Source organism: Gossypium raimondii, chromosome 9 (genome assembly GCF_025698545.1).
Source record: "Gossypium raimondii isolate GPD5lz chromosome 9, ASM2569854v1, whole genome shotgun sequence".
Lineage (NCBI taxonomy): Eukaryota > Viridiplantae > Streptophyta > Magnoliopsida > Malvales > Malvaceae > Gossypium > Gossypium raimondii.
This window is the reverse complement of record NC_068573.1, coordinates 45,677,029-45,694,345: the sequence shown is the minus strand read 5'-3', so window position 1 is coordinate 45,694,345 and position 17,317 is coordinate 45,677,029. Positions and strand designations below refer to the sequence as shown.

Here is a 17,317-nt window from a genome sequence, read left to right as displayed (position 1 = left end):
TCCAGCACTCATCAATGGTAACTTTTAAAATTACCCATAAAATCAAAAACTAATGACACAAATAGTTGGACCTAATTGTAAAAATCTTAAAAACATAAAAATTTCAAGAAAAGAGCAAGAATTGAACTCACATGATGTAAAAATATGAAAAACCAGCTTTTTAACACTCTCCTATGGTGTTTTTGGCTGAGAATTATGAAGAAATTGCTAGAAACTCTTTTAATTGTTGTTTTATTTGTTTAATTTACCAAATTTACAATTTTGCCCTTAGTTCACATTGTTTCCTTATTTCTTTCATACTTATGCCGCCCCAGCCATATCATTAGGCCAATTTACATTTTAAGTCCTCCTTTATTTACCACTTAAGCTATTTAATCACTATTTCTTTAATTAGAAAGTTTTGTTTTTTTCAATTTAGTCCTTTTTACTTAATTAACTATCAAAACGTTAAAATTTTCTGACAAAACTTTAACACTAACTTAATGACACTCCGTAAATATTTATAAAAATATTTACGTCTCATTTTATAAAATCGAGGTCTCGATACCTCGTTTTCAAAACCAATTTACCTAATAAATTCTTCTAAAACACAAATCACTAATTCAAAAGTCTTCCTAAAATATCATTTAACTTATAAATACTACATAAAAAAATTTTGAACTCACTCGTCAAATTTAGTGGTCTCGAACCACTGTTTCCGACACTACTGAAAATTGAGTTGTTACATATATACTTTTATATGTTGACTTAAAAGGTAGAGCAAAATAGAGAGAGCATTACATGTGCATTCTAGAAATTATTTTTGAGTATTTTATTATGCTTATGTGATTAATTTAACTATTGTTGACTTGAAAAGTAGGTTGATAGGATTCACTTTGATGTATAAAGGTGAGGCTGCAATTAGAGAGTGTAGACGTTGAGCTTAAATTATCTTCTTTTTACTATGATTATCATGGAATAATAGTTCTTTAGGTAAGGCCTCGTAGACGTATATTAGTGTGAACTATCTTACCAATTAAGCTGGGCAAGTCAACCTTTTGTTGTTACAATTACGTCAATGGTGATTACCACCAGGGGTTTACAAACTTCGGTTAAAACTGAATTAACCGACCGAACCAATCTAATTCGGTTAATCGGTTGGTTAACCGATCTAGTTCGGTTGGAGGTCAGTTAAATGCTTTTTGGAATTCCAGTTAGCGGTTAATTCGGTTCGAAATCAAGTAATTAACCGAATTAACCAAAATTAATAAATTATATTATAAATTATATGTATTAGGCTATTATTAATTCGGTTAATTCAGTCAAATAAATATTATCAAATTTTTTTATATGTTTTATACTTGTTTTAACAAAAATATATATAAATTTCAATTAATTCGGTTAATTGACCGAATTAACCGAAATATTTCGGTTCGATTAACGATTAAAGGATTAAAAAGTTTAATTAATTCGGTTAATACTAGTTCGGTTCGGTTAACCGTTTAAACACACCTAATTACCACTACATATTATATCAGGCATACTTTCATTTGTTATCAGAGCATAAACCTAATTCAATCGGTGAAGATTTTGTGTATGGTAATTCACAATGGAGGCCATAAAAGAAAAGGCTCAACCACACATCCGCCTCTACAAGATGGGTCAAATTGCTTTTATTAAAACGTTGAAAGGATCCCAAAACTTGAAATAAGTCGAAAAAAAAAAAAAGAAGAATCACAGTCAAACTTGTGCTAAAGATGAAGATACAACTCTTAATGATGGTGACAATGATGATAATGTTTACACTCAAATTAAATATAAAGAGATGTTAGACAAATGGTCAATGTAAATGAAAGATTAAGTGGAGAAATTTTGAGTCTCAAGGAAAAAAAATATGAAACTTGTCAAACTTATTGATGAGGAAAAAAACACTTTTGTAAAACACAAAATTGAATTGGATGCAGTAAAATCCATCCTTAGAAAACTAGACATTATAGGTAAGAAGATGAATGAATTATTGACAGCAGAAAAACGAGATCTTACTAGATTAAGGGTTTCTTTAGATGGGTAGTGTGTTTATCTACAGTTAGTGTAAAAATAACAGTAACAGTAAAATTAAATATTATAGCGATACTGTGGAGTAAAAAAAAAAAGTTAAACACATTGCACTAAAAGTAAACGTCTATCCAAAAGGATACTAAAATATGTTGGTGGATGTTCTACACCAAACAACCCTTCTGTTTCCGTAAAGGCAAGCACTACCGCAATTACAGTTGAAGATCAACACAAGAAAGTAAATCCAAATGGAAACACCAACCTGGCCCGAAAAAAGGTGATGCCTATTTGACATTTTTTTGTGGTGAGTTTGGCCTATGGGAGGGTTCGGGTAAAAATATAGGCCCGAAATATGGGCTTGGGCAAAAAAACGAGGCCCGTTTAAAAAACGGGTCGGGCCTCGAGCACCACTTTTTTGGCCCGGGCCCGGCCTGGCCCGGTCCGAATATAATAAATATATATTTTTATTTTTATTTTTTAATTTTAAAATACTTTTAAAATATTTTTATTTTTATTTTTATTTTTTTAAAATAATTTTTTAATGTTTATTAAAAAATGGGCCGGGCCGGGCTCGGGCTTATGATATTTTTCCCGGGCCGGGCCTGGACAAAATTTCAGGCCCATATTTCGGGCCAGGCCGGGCCCAATCCTAGGAGGCGGGCCAAAAAATTTTCCCGACTTACCAAATTTCAAACCCATGGATGAGTCTAGTTTGGGAATTATAATGCCTATAATTTAACAGTGCATGCCTTTCACATTTATTTTTTAGTAAATATGACGAATATTATTAGTATAATGTTTAAACTAAGAACTAAAAAATAATTTTATTAACAATATTAATTAAAAAAACATATTAAAATTACTTTAAATTTAATTCTAATGGAGAAAATAATATTAATCAGCACTTATAACATATGAATTATTTATTTTGGAACTTAAACTAACATTATTATTTAATGCATTTAAAATATAACTAATTTATTTATATTGATTTTTCAAAATCAGAAAAATCTTATCTTTAATAATGATTACTAAGGTTAGTTATATGAAATAAAAATATTTTATTGAATAATAAAAATAATTAAGTGTAATTCAAATGATAAAAAATTAGTTAAATATTAAAATGAATAAATTAATTTAGAATTTATATTTAATGAAAGAAAAACTTGAAAATTTATATAAACTAAAATATTTTATTAATTTTAGTTATACATCGACAGAGTTGACTGTGTGCACGTGTCATATTGATTTTTATAAATATTTTTAATTTTTTTACCACGACTTATAATACGATTAAACTCACTTGTAGAAACTCCATTAAGTAATGTATCAAATAATTTTTCTTTTGATATTATATTAATTTATTTATTATTTTAGTTATTAAAATAAACTATCTTATTATTTTAAATTAAAATTAAACAGCAAAATTCAATCAAAAATCAAATTTTAGTTACAATTCAATCAAACAAAAATAAATTGGTAAAATTAAAATTCAATATAAAGGGCAAATTTAGCCTTTTTTTCAAATGTATAATGTCAAATATGATAAATTCCAAATAAAGTGAATTTTGCAAATTGCCCCCTAAATGTTTGTCAACAAATTGAGTTCAAAAACTTAAATTAGATGATAAGTCGGGGGACAAAACAGATCAAAATAAGAAAATATTGCACTAACCGTAACATTATGAATTGAATGAAACTACATTCATTTAAAAAAAAAAAAACAGCTTCATCAACACATCCTCCATTTATACAACGAAAGTCCACAAAACATACCGGTTGTCATTGGCTTCCATACTCTGTATTCATTTAGACAAGTAAAGATTCAACACCAACCCAACTATTATCCCTATCACTCCCACAATGGTTGCGAACTTGAACGAGAAACCCGGATCATTCCTTCGTTGTCTTCGCCTCTTCAAAAGGTCCTGTTCCAATAAGAAAACAACGATCGTTTTTCTAAAGCTGTATGATACATACACACACGCACACTAAAAAGCTATAATTATGATTGCATTTTACAGTTTCGGATTGGGAAGAGACACGGGTAGATAAGAACGACCATAAGCCAGTCCATTTATAATTACAGTTATGAATCAACTACTTATGGTACCTTTACATTGGTTTTCTGTCAACATACCAGTTCTTGCTGCAGATGCAGTGTTTGCCGGACCGCGGCATCTCGGTCTTCCTTCAGCTGCTGCAAGGTCTAATTCATGGATAGGGAAAGGAAATTTAAAAGATGGAGGGAAAGAAATCGGATTCCGGGTTTGCATTTTCGAGTTAGCTTCACCGGAAAGGCAAAATGGCAAAATATAACAAGAAATTAACATTATGTATTGCAATAGCTAACTGAAACCATGTGTTTGTACAAATCATACGAGAATATCGGAATCATTTGCTCATGGTAACCGGACAAAATTGATGGAAATGAGTTGATGCAGTACATAACGATATGCCTACTTCACTCGGGCTTCGAGTATTCATTTGCAAATTCCAGATAATTTGATCAGAAGGTTTGATATGTATGCATTATATTTTTTCCTTGAGTCACAAGGCAGAGGAGTTAAACTCTTAAGGTACCAATTGAACCTTTTACTAAAAGCCTCAACGCCAAACCAACTCCTTCCATCGAAGGAATATAAATAAAGACAAAACAAAGCAGATGACCAACAAAACTTACAGAGTTTGAATCAGAGCTTCCTTCATCTCCAGAATTCCCTTGAGCCGAAGGAGATATATATTGAACTTTAAGCTTGAACTCCCTTATATCCTTAGAACTTTCTTTATTGAACTGGATTCAAAGGCAAAAAATGTCACATTCCAAAAATCAAATTTTGTTTTTAATATGAAGAGATTATTCTCAACGTCAGCATTCTTACAGTATCAGCCGGTAAGTCATCGACATCGGTATTTGGAGGCACAATAGTACTCTGCAGCAGAAATTTGTCTTTGCATTGCATGTCTGGTGGATATTCCCGTTGCGCTTGGAGAGTAACTGGTAATCAATGAAATCAGTGTCATACATACTGGAATCTCAATGAACTAACAGAAAAATGGCAAAGCTGGATCAGCTCTTAAACCCGAAACTAACCTGTGCGTTTGAATTCCATCAAGGATTTCGTACTTCTACAAGATATTAAATCGTTTGGAAAGATTGGAGTATATAGTAGTGTACCTCTGATGAGACATGAGTCCCCAGGCTGTAAAACGCTGGTGTTCGGTCGGACGAAGTACTTCTTAGGTGAAGTTGTTTTAACCTAACATGATAAACAAGTTTGGGAACATATGAAAAATCAAACATTCATAGAAAAATCCCACACTATGAATGGGGATTGAAGAATATATATATACACAAAACATGAAGTTCATACATACCTTAAATGCAACATGGTTCTCTGTGTTGTTCACCACCTTAAGATCACAAAAACTTTGTTTTCCAAGCTCAACTGAAAAACATGAATCACAACATAACCAAAAGTCAACTAAAATCCTTTTTTTTTAATAAAAAAAAAAAAACTTTGAAGAATAAACATGGTTAAACCCCATGGCAAACCTATTTGGTTCAAAATTAAATGTATAAAGACTACATTGCTAACTTTTATAGTTAAGGTACTAATTTGCTCCTAAGCCTATAATACAAGGACCCACAAAAGAATTTGACCAATAAACATATACCGAAGAAAATGAGCATAAAAATATCCCAGAAAGATGTGAAAAACAACGGCCAATGACTGCCCATACTTTTTTTTTCCCTTTTATAACTTGATGACATGCCTATAGAATTGAATGATGAACTTTTCCACATACATCCAATGGGAATGTATACATGTCCATGCATGCATCAGAGTTCACATACATGATACATCATTCATGCATGCAAAATATACATAAACATATAAAAAAGATGGAACTTACTAATGAACTTGAGGTCACTAGGATGAACGGAGATCAACTGATTATCCTCACCAGCTGGCATGACTGAGCCACCTACTTTCACCCCAACACCACTTTGATCTTTTATACTTTTTAACACTTTTAATATAAATAATTAATTAATTAATAAATATTTAAATCGAAATCGCCCCAACAATCTTCCACACACCAGAAAAGAAAAGAAAAGAAAAGAAAAAGTAAATATTATAATGAACAAACAGAGCTATCAAAACCCGACTCTCAAATAGGGTTTTGCTACTTTTGTTTTGTGTTTTTTTGTTAAGAGAGAGAAATTTAGTTAATAAGAAACAGTGAAGTGGCAAGGAATTAGGAACAAACAGGTGGGGCAAAGCGCAACAAGCTCGGTCTAGATCTGAGGTTTCTTTCTCTTTTTTTCTTTTTTTTTTGGTGCGAAAAAGGAGGAGTCACCCCAACTCGCCACCAACCTCGGAGCTTCTCATCCGTATTATATATATATATATGTTATGTTTGTATATAAAAATAATAATTTATAATAGGCTTAATTCATTAACTATACCCGTTTTTAACATTGATTTTTAATTTTTACAAATAGTGACATTTAATCCATGATAAAAACGAGAAATTATTGTATGGATCATTCTCACCATATCATTTATGTTCTTTTTAAATTGTTTAAATATATTTTAATAATTTTTTTCATATCATTAATACATATTTTTGGTAATTTTGTTATCTTGAACCTAAACTTCGAACCCTAAATCCCGAATCCTAAACTCTAAACCTTGAACTCCGAACGTGAACTCAAATCCAAATCCTAAACTCATAGTTCGGGTTCAGGGTTCGAGGTTTAAAGTTTTGAGTTTAGGGTTTAAGTTCGAGTTTGGGATTCGGGGTTTAGAGTTTGAGATTCGAGGTTTAGGATTTAGGATTTCGAATTTAAGGTTTAAGGTTCATGGCTCTATGTTCGGAATTCGGAGTAAAAAATTATGTATCAATAACATGGAAAAAATTGTTAAAATGTCATTAAATAATTGAAAAGTAACTATAAATAATGTGGTGGGAATGACTCATAAAATAATTTCTCAATAAATACTTTAGGTGATATTTTTTTACACATGTGATTTGATGAAACGACATCTATAAAAAGTTAAATTTACATATAAAATAGAAATAATTCAAACAAATTAATAAAAGGAGACTAAAGGTTCTAAAATATTTATAAAAATCTAAATTTAAATTTTAGAAATTAAAAACAAAAATTATTTGAACTTTTAGAAAATTATTAAACAATTCAAAATTCAAAAAGATATATCTTCTACAAAATTCTAACAATTGTTTTTTTTCAAAGAAAAAAAAGCTGAAAATATATATAGTTTCTAGAAAATGAATAAAAAAAATTGAAATTTGGTTGATCCATGAGGTCAATAACTGATCAATACTAATTAGCAAACATCGGCCAACACCGTTCTACAATCACATTATTGATTACACAGATAAAAGGCAAACACTTGCCCCAGTCAACATTAGATTATAAACATGTCAACCCTTTCACTATAATTTTAATTATACAAATAACCCTGTATGAAATAAAAGGTAAAGTCTTTATTAAGGTCGTTATTGAATTTTAATTTATTCTATCTTTTGTCACCGAACATTAACAGTCATTTAAAATTTGATAGAAATATTGACGTGATTTTTTTATTAGTCTAATAACAAATTTACTCATTAATGTTTATAAAATTTATTGTCTTAGTACAAATTCTAAAAATTTTAACAAATTCAACCTTCAACACAAATTTACAAAAAATAAAATAAAATATACAAAAATTTTAGACTATGGACTTGAATTTGGTTGTGTTTATGAGTTGAAAATTGAACCATTTATCTGTTTAAGATTGGTTAATGCAGAAAATGCAACTTCTGTACCCTTAGAAGTTAGCCTTAATCGTTTTGAAGAGCTTTATTAGGAAAAAAAACATGCTGAAATTCCCTTCAATGATCACTTTGATAATACAATAATCAGAGTTAAAAAAAAAAAAAAAAACTTATCCATAAGAAAATTCCAACAATTGGATGAAAACTATGATATTCCTATATCCCTAAACCATACAATTTAAATTCGAATCAATTGTTTACATGAACATAACTTCCAGTGAAGTTATGAAGTTCAAACTACTCATGCGGTGGCAAGCCACATCAGAGTTTACTTGTGTAGAACAAACCACTTAAAACTAAACATACTTCTTATACAGCATATAGAAACAAATACATACTATGGTATTTAACTGCAGAGACCAACAATGAGGGCACTGTTATACGATTGGCTCTGCTTGCATCGAGCTGTTCCATCATATTGTAAACAACAGGATGCTGTAATGCATTCCATTCACTGACCCTCACCTGCTGTAGGAAGTCTATCCCGATAAACAAAAACCATCAAAACATAATACGATGAAAGTAAAAAAATCAAAATTTTACAAAATGTTATTTAAGATCAAATTAATAAAATATGTAAATATTATAGCGCTAAATTTATCAATAGACCAAAAAATTTAATTTCAAATAATTTAGTCATCAAAATAGAATAAATTAAAACGTGGTGAATAGTTAGTGACCATTTATGGAATAGTCCCTAAAATGAGTGCATTAGCATAAAGAAATGATAACTTCCTTGATATCATATTTTGAAATTCTTTTATTTCTGCTATTAATTTTAACTTGTTCTTTGTAGGCTAATAGATTTTTCTGCATTTCAACTTTTCTTCAGAATATTTTATCGATTTTAAGATATTATATAGATTGTATAAATATTTAATTATGAAAATTAACATTAAAAATTAGATTACATAGAAAATATTATTAACCAACCAAATTGGTCGAATTATGCTCCCAGTCTTAAAAACTTTGATCTTTCTACTTGACTCGGTTAAAAAAATTAAAATCCAAATGACAACATTATTCATTACATACATCGTATAATTGGATTTTAATTTTAAAATCAGACTAAATATTAAAATGTTACATATTGAGCTTTAATTTTTAATTCAGGCGATCATTCTGATTAAATTCTTTAAACTAGAAACTAAATTTCAAAAGCTCGACATCCCGTCACCGGTCATTTCACCGCCAAAGCAAGCAGTGCAAAAGCATGAAATAATAGCAACAGACTGCAATTTAAGCTTCCCTTATATTTGCAGAACATAAAACAATCCTACCTTGAAGCCAGGAGAAAACTCGAAATCGTCAGTAAATAGAGGTTTAAAAAGATAACATGAATGCCATGTCTCAAACTCCGACACGACCCTCTAAACCATCTTAACCTAAACCGAAACAAAACTGATGCCGCTACTTTTTGGTTGTAATAATGAAACTTGTGTTCTAATTTTAACCAAAAACAGTAAAACAAAAGAAATTAATAAGAAAGACAAAGTATGCATGCATGCATGTCAGGAAATGGGCAAAGTATCTAAAATTTACACTCAAAAACAGAAAAGCTTGTAGACTCCTGACTATTGAATAGATCACAACGCATTCCCATGAAAATGAAAACCATTGTGCAGATTGCAGCGGTGGGGTCTCACTTGCCACCCAATGAAGGGAAGTGCCCAGGATCTTCGATTGAGGGAGCTAACACACTGCTAGCTGTATTGCCTCCATATCCACCTCTAGGACCACGGCCACGGCCTCGACCACGCCCAGGTCCGTAGTACCTCTCCCCTTCAGCTGGCTTCAGAAACTCATTGATGCTAACAGACTATACACCAAAACAACAGTCATGCAAAGTTTTAATATGAGAAATACATCACCAGCACCAATAGGCACAACTTAATGCAGAGATATCACACCACCCATATTCATCTAGTAATGAAAAAGGTTGAAAAAATCACATGATCATGCAACTAAATGACAATAAAAGAAAATTAAATGTACTCAAATGATTTTACAGATTCATTTTCAGTGTTGCTTATCAATCATTACACGGTTAAACAGCAGAGAACTAGGCAAGGTCTCAATCAGTTACTATTAAAGTCTAAATTAGTTTAAACTCATTCTAGTGTCCGAGGAATATAAAACGATGACTAGGACAATAAAGATAAAACAACCATACTCCATACACAATGGAACCTGAGATTTGTTTAAGTCAGAAGCATATGCTACAAAATTCAGAACCAAAATCCAGAGATGCATTCATGCTTCATTATAACAAAAAAATTTACTATACTTAATTGAACCCAATTAAATTAAAAAGGCACATAGCAACCAGAAAGAAAAAGATAATGCCAAATCCATCCAAAAGCAGTTAATCAAAAATAAAGTGACAAAATATGCACACCTTTTTTACTCTTTCTTCTTTATCAGCATCCTTGCGCTTGTCCTTTTCAGAACCCTAAAAATCAAAAGCTAAATCAATACACTGGTATAAATTAAATAGATAAAAACCATATAAAACAAAAGAGGAAAGCTAAGAAAACTTACCAGTTTGATAAAAATGTCATCGTTGCTCTTCTTACTTGAAAGTTGTTGCATGGACTCAAACTCTTTGGTATCAACTTTCCTTTCTTCAGTCTTAAGGGCAAGCAAAGCTTTCCTCTTCTCCTCAACAATCTTCTCATATTCTTCCAGAGTCATCTCCTACAATAGAGGGAAGAAATATACATTAAAAATTACAACTCGTCTTACTCATACTCAAGTCAGTGTTGTACATAGATATGCTAGTGTGACTGTCATATATGGATATCAGCCGAACGAGTTAGTTCAATTCATTCAAAGTTTTTTCCATGTACTAGGAAGGTCCTTGGATGGCCATATCTCCATACCATGTCTAAAAACGTGTGGGGCGTAAGTGCCGGCCACAAATGCTTCAAGAAAAAGGAAGACTCAGAACAACACAGATTACAACATTATAATCAAGCAAGACTTATTAAACCAGGTGAAGTCCAAACTAGATGATTAATTCAGTTCAAGGAAGTTATCATAATACATTCTGTTTACTCGCTTGATACTAACTAATCAAGGAGTAACAAATTGAAGAAAACAGTGAAAAAAATTTTGTTATTGCCTACAGAGGTACAAAACAAAGACACTAACAGTGACTGAAAACTACCTTGTTTTCAGGCTCTTTCTCCTCAGCTTCATTTGCAGCATTCTCCTTGCCAGCATCCATGGCATCTTCCTCTCCAGACTGCTTCTCAATGCTAACATTCTTTTCATTCTCAGGGACATTTTCTTCGGTCTCCCTTATTTTGGGCAAGATAACAGATATATAAGCATATGAGCTTGCATCACACAAAAATATGTATATAGCATAATAACAGAAGCTTTGTTGCACATGATGCTTAGTAGATTGGCAAAACAGATACTCACGGAGCAATTCCATCAGTAGGACTACCCCAATTACCACGTCCAGAACCATCACGTTTGAACTCATTCCTGGTTATTTATAAAGGTTGATAAACAATGTTATGCATGGTTAAAGAAAACAGACATGAAAATTAAAATAATGCAAAAATACTTGCCCACGTCCAGTCCCACTACGGCGATCATACATCCTGCGAGGGCGCTCCCCCTCTCCAGATTCTCCATCATTAAAACCACCACGTCGTCCTCCACGGAAAGAACCTCGAGGCCCACCATATCCTCCACGCCTTTCAGTTTGCTTCCTTTCTTCTCCCTCTTCAGAAGGTCTGTACCCTCCTGAAAATGCATTGGAGTTATCATTGACATTGGAATCACGATTGAACCCTCTTCCACCATATCCCCGGCCTCCTCCACGTCCAGCACCACGACCTCCTCGTCCAGGATCATTCCTTGCCTCTCTCACTACAACAAAAGGCAAACATGGGGAAAAAGTATGCAAGATAAATGAGTAGCACACCACACTTCAATAATTAAATGTGCTTATCAATAAACCAACAAAAGGGTAAACAAAAACTAAGAAAAAAGTTCAGCAATAAAACCATATCACCTAGACAAACAACATGAATGAGGTTCAACATGAGTTTCAAGCTACACAAAAGAAATGAATGGCATTGATAAAATAATTTTATAGCAAGATAAATAGAATCAAAAGTTCCCCTAATTTTTTATTAATTTTTTATGTTTTGCCTCATTTTCAATACCAAAACACATGCAACTTAGCGAATGACCTAACCAAAAGAATTGTTCTAATGACAGATAAAAACTAACAAATCTCCCAATCCTCTTAGATAAGTCTTCTATTTTGCTTCAATTTCAAATCAGACAAACAACCATATATAAATCCATGAACCAATCGCAACAAAGATACTCATGCAAACTATTGAAACAATACATAAAACCAAAAACCCATAAATCTCATTTATTTACCACCGAAAGAAAACTGGCAAACAGACAACAAGAAAGGAAACAAAAGTTACCAGCTTGAGCAGGAGGAGATGGCTTGGAAGGGAACTTAGCAGGCTTAGCCGGCTGAGCTTGAGCTGGGGCGGAAGCAGGAGCTTTCTTGGGCTTTTCAAGCTTCTGCTGCTCAGCAGCGGCAATAACCAAACTTGGGTCTTCAGTATCATCGTCCAAGAGATCGAAAGGGTTCGTGGTTGCCATTGGTTAAAAAAAATTGGATTATTGAAAATCTCTTAGCTTTTCTTTCTTTTTTTACTTAAAAAAGAAAACGAAATAGCAACCAGGAGAACCCTAGTGTATGATTAAAGCCATGGAAGTGAATATAAATGACAAAGGAAAAGATCTAGGCTTGGTGTTTGAGAGGTAAGAAAATGGAGAGACAATCGAGAGAGATCACAAAACCCTAGCCAATGCGGCAGAGAAGTGAGAGTGAGGCTAAACCTAATCTTAAAAACCCTATTGGTTTTGTTAATGTGTGGGCGGTTTCATTTTAGGACTTCTGCATTTCGATTGATGAATTGAGACAGGATGAAAGAGATTTCTTTAATAAATAAGAAATTTAATAAATACTAAAATCCATATCAAACCTGTGGATAAAAGAAAAGTCTTCTTAATAAAAATAGTTCTTTTTTAAGTGAGTGGGTATTTATTTTAGAGAAAAAATCTTAATTGATAGTTTTCCTTCAAGGTTTTACAAGAATACAATACAATCACAAAAATATATTTTGAGTAATTATAATTAGAATAAAATTAATATGAATGATAACTAAGTTAATTTTTAAAATATATTCGAATAAGGCATAAGATCTACCTAATTTATTACAAGTATGAGTATATTAGAGAATAGGTTTGTTATTGTCAGTTTGTTAGATACGGTTATTGAGGAATTTAGTATAACATTTCTATTAGAACTAAATACACTCTATGAGTGCTATCAATCTTTGTATATAAGGTAAGCTCATCTCACTTGAGATATTAGAGCTTTTATTAATAAAACAAGTATATTCCTTTTCTCTATTTCTTCTTAATCTCTTTGTGTTTTTTGTTGTTTTTAGTTGTGATTTTTTAAATATTTTGACATAGTATCAGAGCTAAATTTAAGTTGCTAGATCAATAATTGTGAAAGTATTTATTCTTGTTGTTAAAGCAGCTTAGGGTATGTTTTGGTTGAGGAACGATTATTAGGGGTGTTCAAACTTTGGCTAAAATTGAATTAGCCAATCGAATCAATTTAATTCGGTTAATCGATCAATTAATCGATCTAACTCTGTCGGAGGTCGGTTAAATTTTTTTTGAAATTTCGGTTAACGGTTAATTCTGTTCAAAATTGGATAAATAACCGAATTAACCGAACTTAATAGATAATATTATACATTATATGTATTAGACTATTACTGATTCAGTTAATTCAGTCAAATGAACATTATTAAATTTTTTGATATGTTTTATACTAGTTTTAACAAAAATAAAATAAAACATATAAATTTCGATTAACCAACCGAATTAACCGATATTAAATTTAATAGTTAATTTAAAAATATAATTATATTTAGTAATTAATTTTGTTAACATATTAAACAATTTTCTAATATAAATAATTATAAAATATAGTACTAAAATTTAACATCTATATTTTCAATTCACTAAACAACAACTAAGTTAATGCTTCGTTTAGAAACAGGGATTTGAAATTTTGGAATTAGATTTTATTTATTATGTAAATAGTAAGAACTAAATGTATATATTATGAATAAATTAGTTTAGATTCAATACAATATATATTAGAAAAATATAAAAATATGTGTTTGTTAAGATTTTTAGTATTTATGATGTTATATGAGTGTTTTATATTTTAAATAATTTGCTTAAAATGATAATTAAAGAAGAAAATACAATATAAGTATGCAAATTGTAAAAGATATTTGGTTAAATGATAAAGATGGATGAAAATTGAATTCTATGTGTTGGTTTGATGGTTAAGATATTCACCACCCCATGTGTAACTTAGTTCGAGTCACGCTAATTAAGTTATTGTTAAATCTTTGTCCTCCTCTTATAATAATAAGAAGAAGAAGAAGATGATGAAAATTGAAACATAAAGTGTTCCATGTAAAGTTAGAAAAAGAAAAACCCAAATACAACAACCCATAAAAATATAGGCTTTGGGACCATTAAAATTAAACGAAGTTGTCTTCGCTTATTTGGGCCTTCATTAATATTACAATAAAATATTTAAATAATAAAATATATATGAAACAAAATTTATAACTCAAAATTTAAATTCATTAATATTATAATATTTTAATAATAGTATAAAAGTAATTTATTATAATTTATTATTAATATTTTGATACGTTAAATATACACTTTAAATATTTGTAAGTAATTAATATTAATTATTTGTAAAATTTAATTTCAACATATCCTCCATATTTTAAATATTATTAAAATATGATCAGTAAATATGTAATGTTCTAATTTTTAGATAAATTCAAATATAAAAATAATTATATATTCAATATAAATATTACATAAAATGACTTGAATTATAAATAAAAGTAAAAAAATACAATAAGATCATTCATTGCTAAATATATAAAATGAAAGTTTAATAAAAACATATGTAAAAATTGTGTTCGCAAAACTTTTAGAGATTTCATGTTTTTTTTCGTAAATTCTTTAATTCTTTACTATTAATTAATTTTTACTTAAAATTTTAATTTGTTACTTAAACTTGGTTAAAGTTTAAGTTTAAATTTTAAGGTTGGAATAATTAAAAAATTGATAAATAATAATAATTATATATATTTGAATATTATTAATATAAAATAACAAAATCAATTAAAAAATACAAATCCTTTGTATTCACAAAGCTAAAACAAAAATCCCTCAACTCTTAAAAGTGTATTTCACCTTAATGTTTTTAAATTGAAAGAATGTACATTAGAAGATAAGCTTACTGCAGCTGAAATTAATCCACTGACACGTCAGCATTAACTGACTAATACCTGCTCGCCATGTGTACACGTACTAACTTTATAATTAACTTCACCTCCAGCACCCATGTCTAACCCAGCGTGAACCACTGCCGGAGCTGAGCCAGCCACCTTTCTCCTCCTTTTTGGTGACGCATTTTCGGAGCCAGAAGACGAAGACGAAGACGGCTCCGGCGACGATCTCTTTGACGTTACTCTGACTGGATCAGGCTCCCCAGAGTTCACCCTCAGAGGAAAATTCAACAAAGCTCTTGAGCCACGCATCCTATAAGCTGCTCTATCATAAGCTAAAGCCGCATCCTCAGCCGTCTCAAAAGTACCTAACCAAACCCGAGCGCCATTTTTAGCCGGGTCCCTAATCTCAGCTGCGAACTTCCCCCACGGCCTTTGCCTAACGCCTCTGTAATGCTTCCCTTTGGCCGGCACCACCGCAGGAACCGTCCTCTCCGCCACCATATCCACTTTTTCCAACGATGTCTGCGGTAAAAATTCTTGCGGTTCCGGCTTGATCGGCGTTAAATTCGTCGTAGAGTTATCGGACGGTGCCCAACCGACAGTTAGAGCATCTCGTAAGAGTCCGTAAACAAGCATGTCCTCGGAATCGTCTTCTTTGAGCGGGAGATCACCCCAGGTTTCAGTGAAACAAGGGTTCAAACGGCTAAAGCTTGAGCTCCTGCAAAACATGGGGGGAGCCGAGGTAAAATCAGTGGAAGCAGTGAGTCGAAGGTCCGATGAATCGCTGAGTAAGTATTGCCGAATTGAGTCCAGCATAGCCAAATCGGAGTCGTTTGCACTTGAATACATCTCCATAGCCAAAACAAAACAGTCAACCTATTTTTTTTCCTCTAAAAATCTAATCTCAAAATTTTCAAATTTTGTGTTTGGGGATGTTTTTTTTTTCTTCTTTCAAAAGTCTGAACTTTGCGTGGCAAAGGGTAAGTGAGCTTATATAGGGAAATTAGATACATGAACCAACGCAATGGTATTTTTCAGTTTTTTTCTTTTTCTTTTTTGTTTTTTCTCCAATGCATGAATTTCATTGAAACTTCATTTAAGCCTCGTGATTAATATGTTTCTGATTTGTCGAATGCCACTAAATTAATACAGGATGACGTCATCCAATTGACAACAGCAAATTGTTTGTTGCTTTGCTTATTCGCATGCCTTGTTGCCCACTTGCTCTATATATGGTTTTTATTTGTATTTTCTTTTTGCCAATCATTTTCCTTCCTGTTCATTTAAATTTCCTTTTCATATTTTTCTCCATACATTGGCCCTAGACGTATTATATAAAAGTTAATATAACCAACAACCTTTTGGATAAGTTCGGAATAAAGTCAATAGTCCATTAAAGAATATTATGGCACGGAATGGACCCTCTTCTTTTTACCCTAAGGATGTGTTTTATAAGGATATTCCCTCTTTTATCTTATCTTAATTTACATCAATTTAATTTAATTAATCTTGTGGCTTAAACAAGCATATTAAAAAACACAATAGGAGAAGTCGTAAATTTTGTTTTGGGAGCAAACATAAAATTAAATGTTTTAAGATTGTTAAAAGATGAGAGATTAGTAAAGTTAAGGAGCAGGTAGGGCTTTGTCTCTTAAAATGGAAAATATTTCGTTTTAATTCTTCATAATTTATAAAATTTTAAATTAGTAATAATAAGATTGTATTTTGGTCCCTCAAAAATAATAAAATTTTGATTTAACTCTTTAAAAACTATAAATATATAGACTATTGAAATGGTGAAATTATATTTTTACTATTGTAAAAATACAAAATTTAATTCCGCCTCCTCAAAAAATTTTCTAGTTCCACCACTAAATAAAGAATGAATCAACGAAGAAAAAGTAAAAATGTTTAGAATGGTTCACTTTTATGCTAAGAGCGTGAATAATAAAAATTAGTGAAAAATTTTTGAAAAAACTTTTGGTAGCTGAAAAGTACAAGAGAAAAAAGATAGAAAATATTACTTACCCCAATCC

At 31.2% G+C, this 17,317-nt stretch overlaps 3 protein-coding genes across 3 annotated transcripts; all 3 read right to left on the bottom strand.

Annotated features, from left to right (window-relative positions):
• Positions 1–3,635: 3,635 nt before the first annotated feature.
• Positions 3,636–6,403, bottom strand: LOC105800287 (vesicle-associated protein 2-1). Its single transcript, XM_012631313.2, has 7 exons — positions 5,953–6,403; positions 5,413–5,483; positions 5,213–5,294; positions 4,917–5,032; positions 4,718–4,828; positions 4,175–4,243; positions 3,636–3,962 (listed from the first exon to the last, which is right to left on the bottom strand). Exons 1-7 carry the CDS (start codon positions 6,011–6,013, stop codon positions 3,840–3,842), a joined length of 633 nt encoding a protein of 210 aa, XP_012486767.1. The 5' UTR covers positions 6,014–6,403; the 3' UTR covers positions 3,636–3,839.
• A 2,765-nt stretch (positions 6,404–9,168) lies between these two features.
• Positions 9,169–12,764, bottom strand: LOC105800284 (RGG repeats nuclear RNA binding protein A). Its single transcript, XM_012631310.2, has 7 exons — positions 12,348–12,764; positions 11,469–11,772; positions 11,317–11,382; positions 11,057–11,189; positions 10,429–10,584; positions 10,286–10,339; positions 9,169–9,706 (listed from the first exon to the last, which is right to left on the bottom strand). Exons 1-7 carry the CDS (start codon positions 12,529–12,531, stop codon positions 9,530–9,532), a joined length of 1,074 nt encoding a protein of 357 aa, XP_012486764.1. The 5' UTR covers positions 12,532–12,764; the 3' UTR covers positions 9,169–9,529.
• Positions 12,765–15,119: 2,355 nt separating this feature from the next.
• On the bottom strand, positions 15,120–16,253 carry LOC105800285 (ethylene-responsive transcription factor 2). Its single transcript, XM_012631311.2, has one exon. The coding sequence runs from the start codon at positions 16,134–16,136 to the stop codon at positions 15,324–15,326; it is 813 nt and encodes a 270-aa protein (XP_012486765.1). The 5' UTR covers positions 16,137–16,253; the 3' UTR covers positions 15,120–15,323.
• Positions 16,254–17,317: the final 1,064 nt, after the last annotated feature.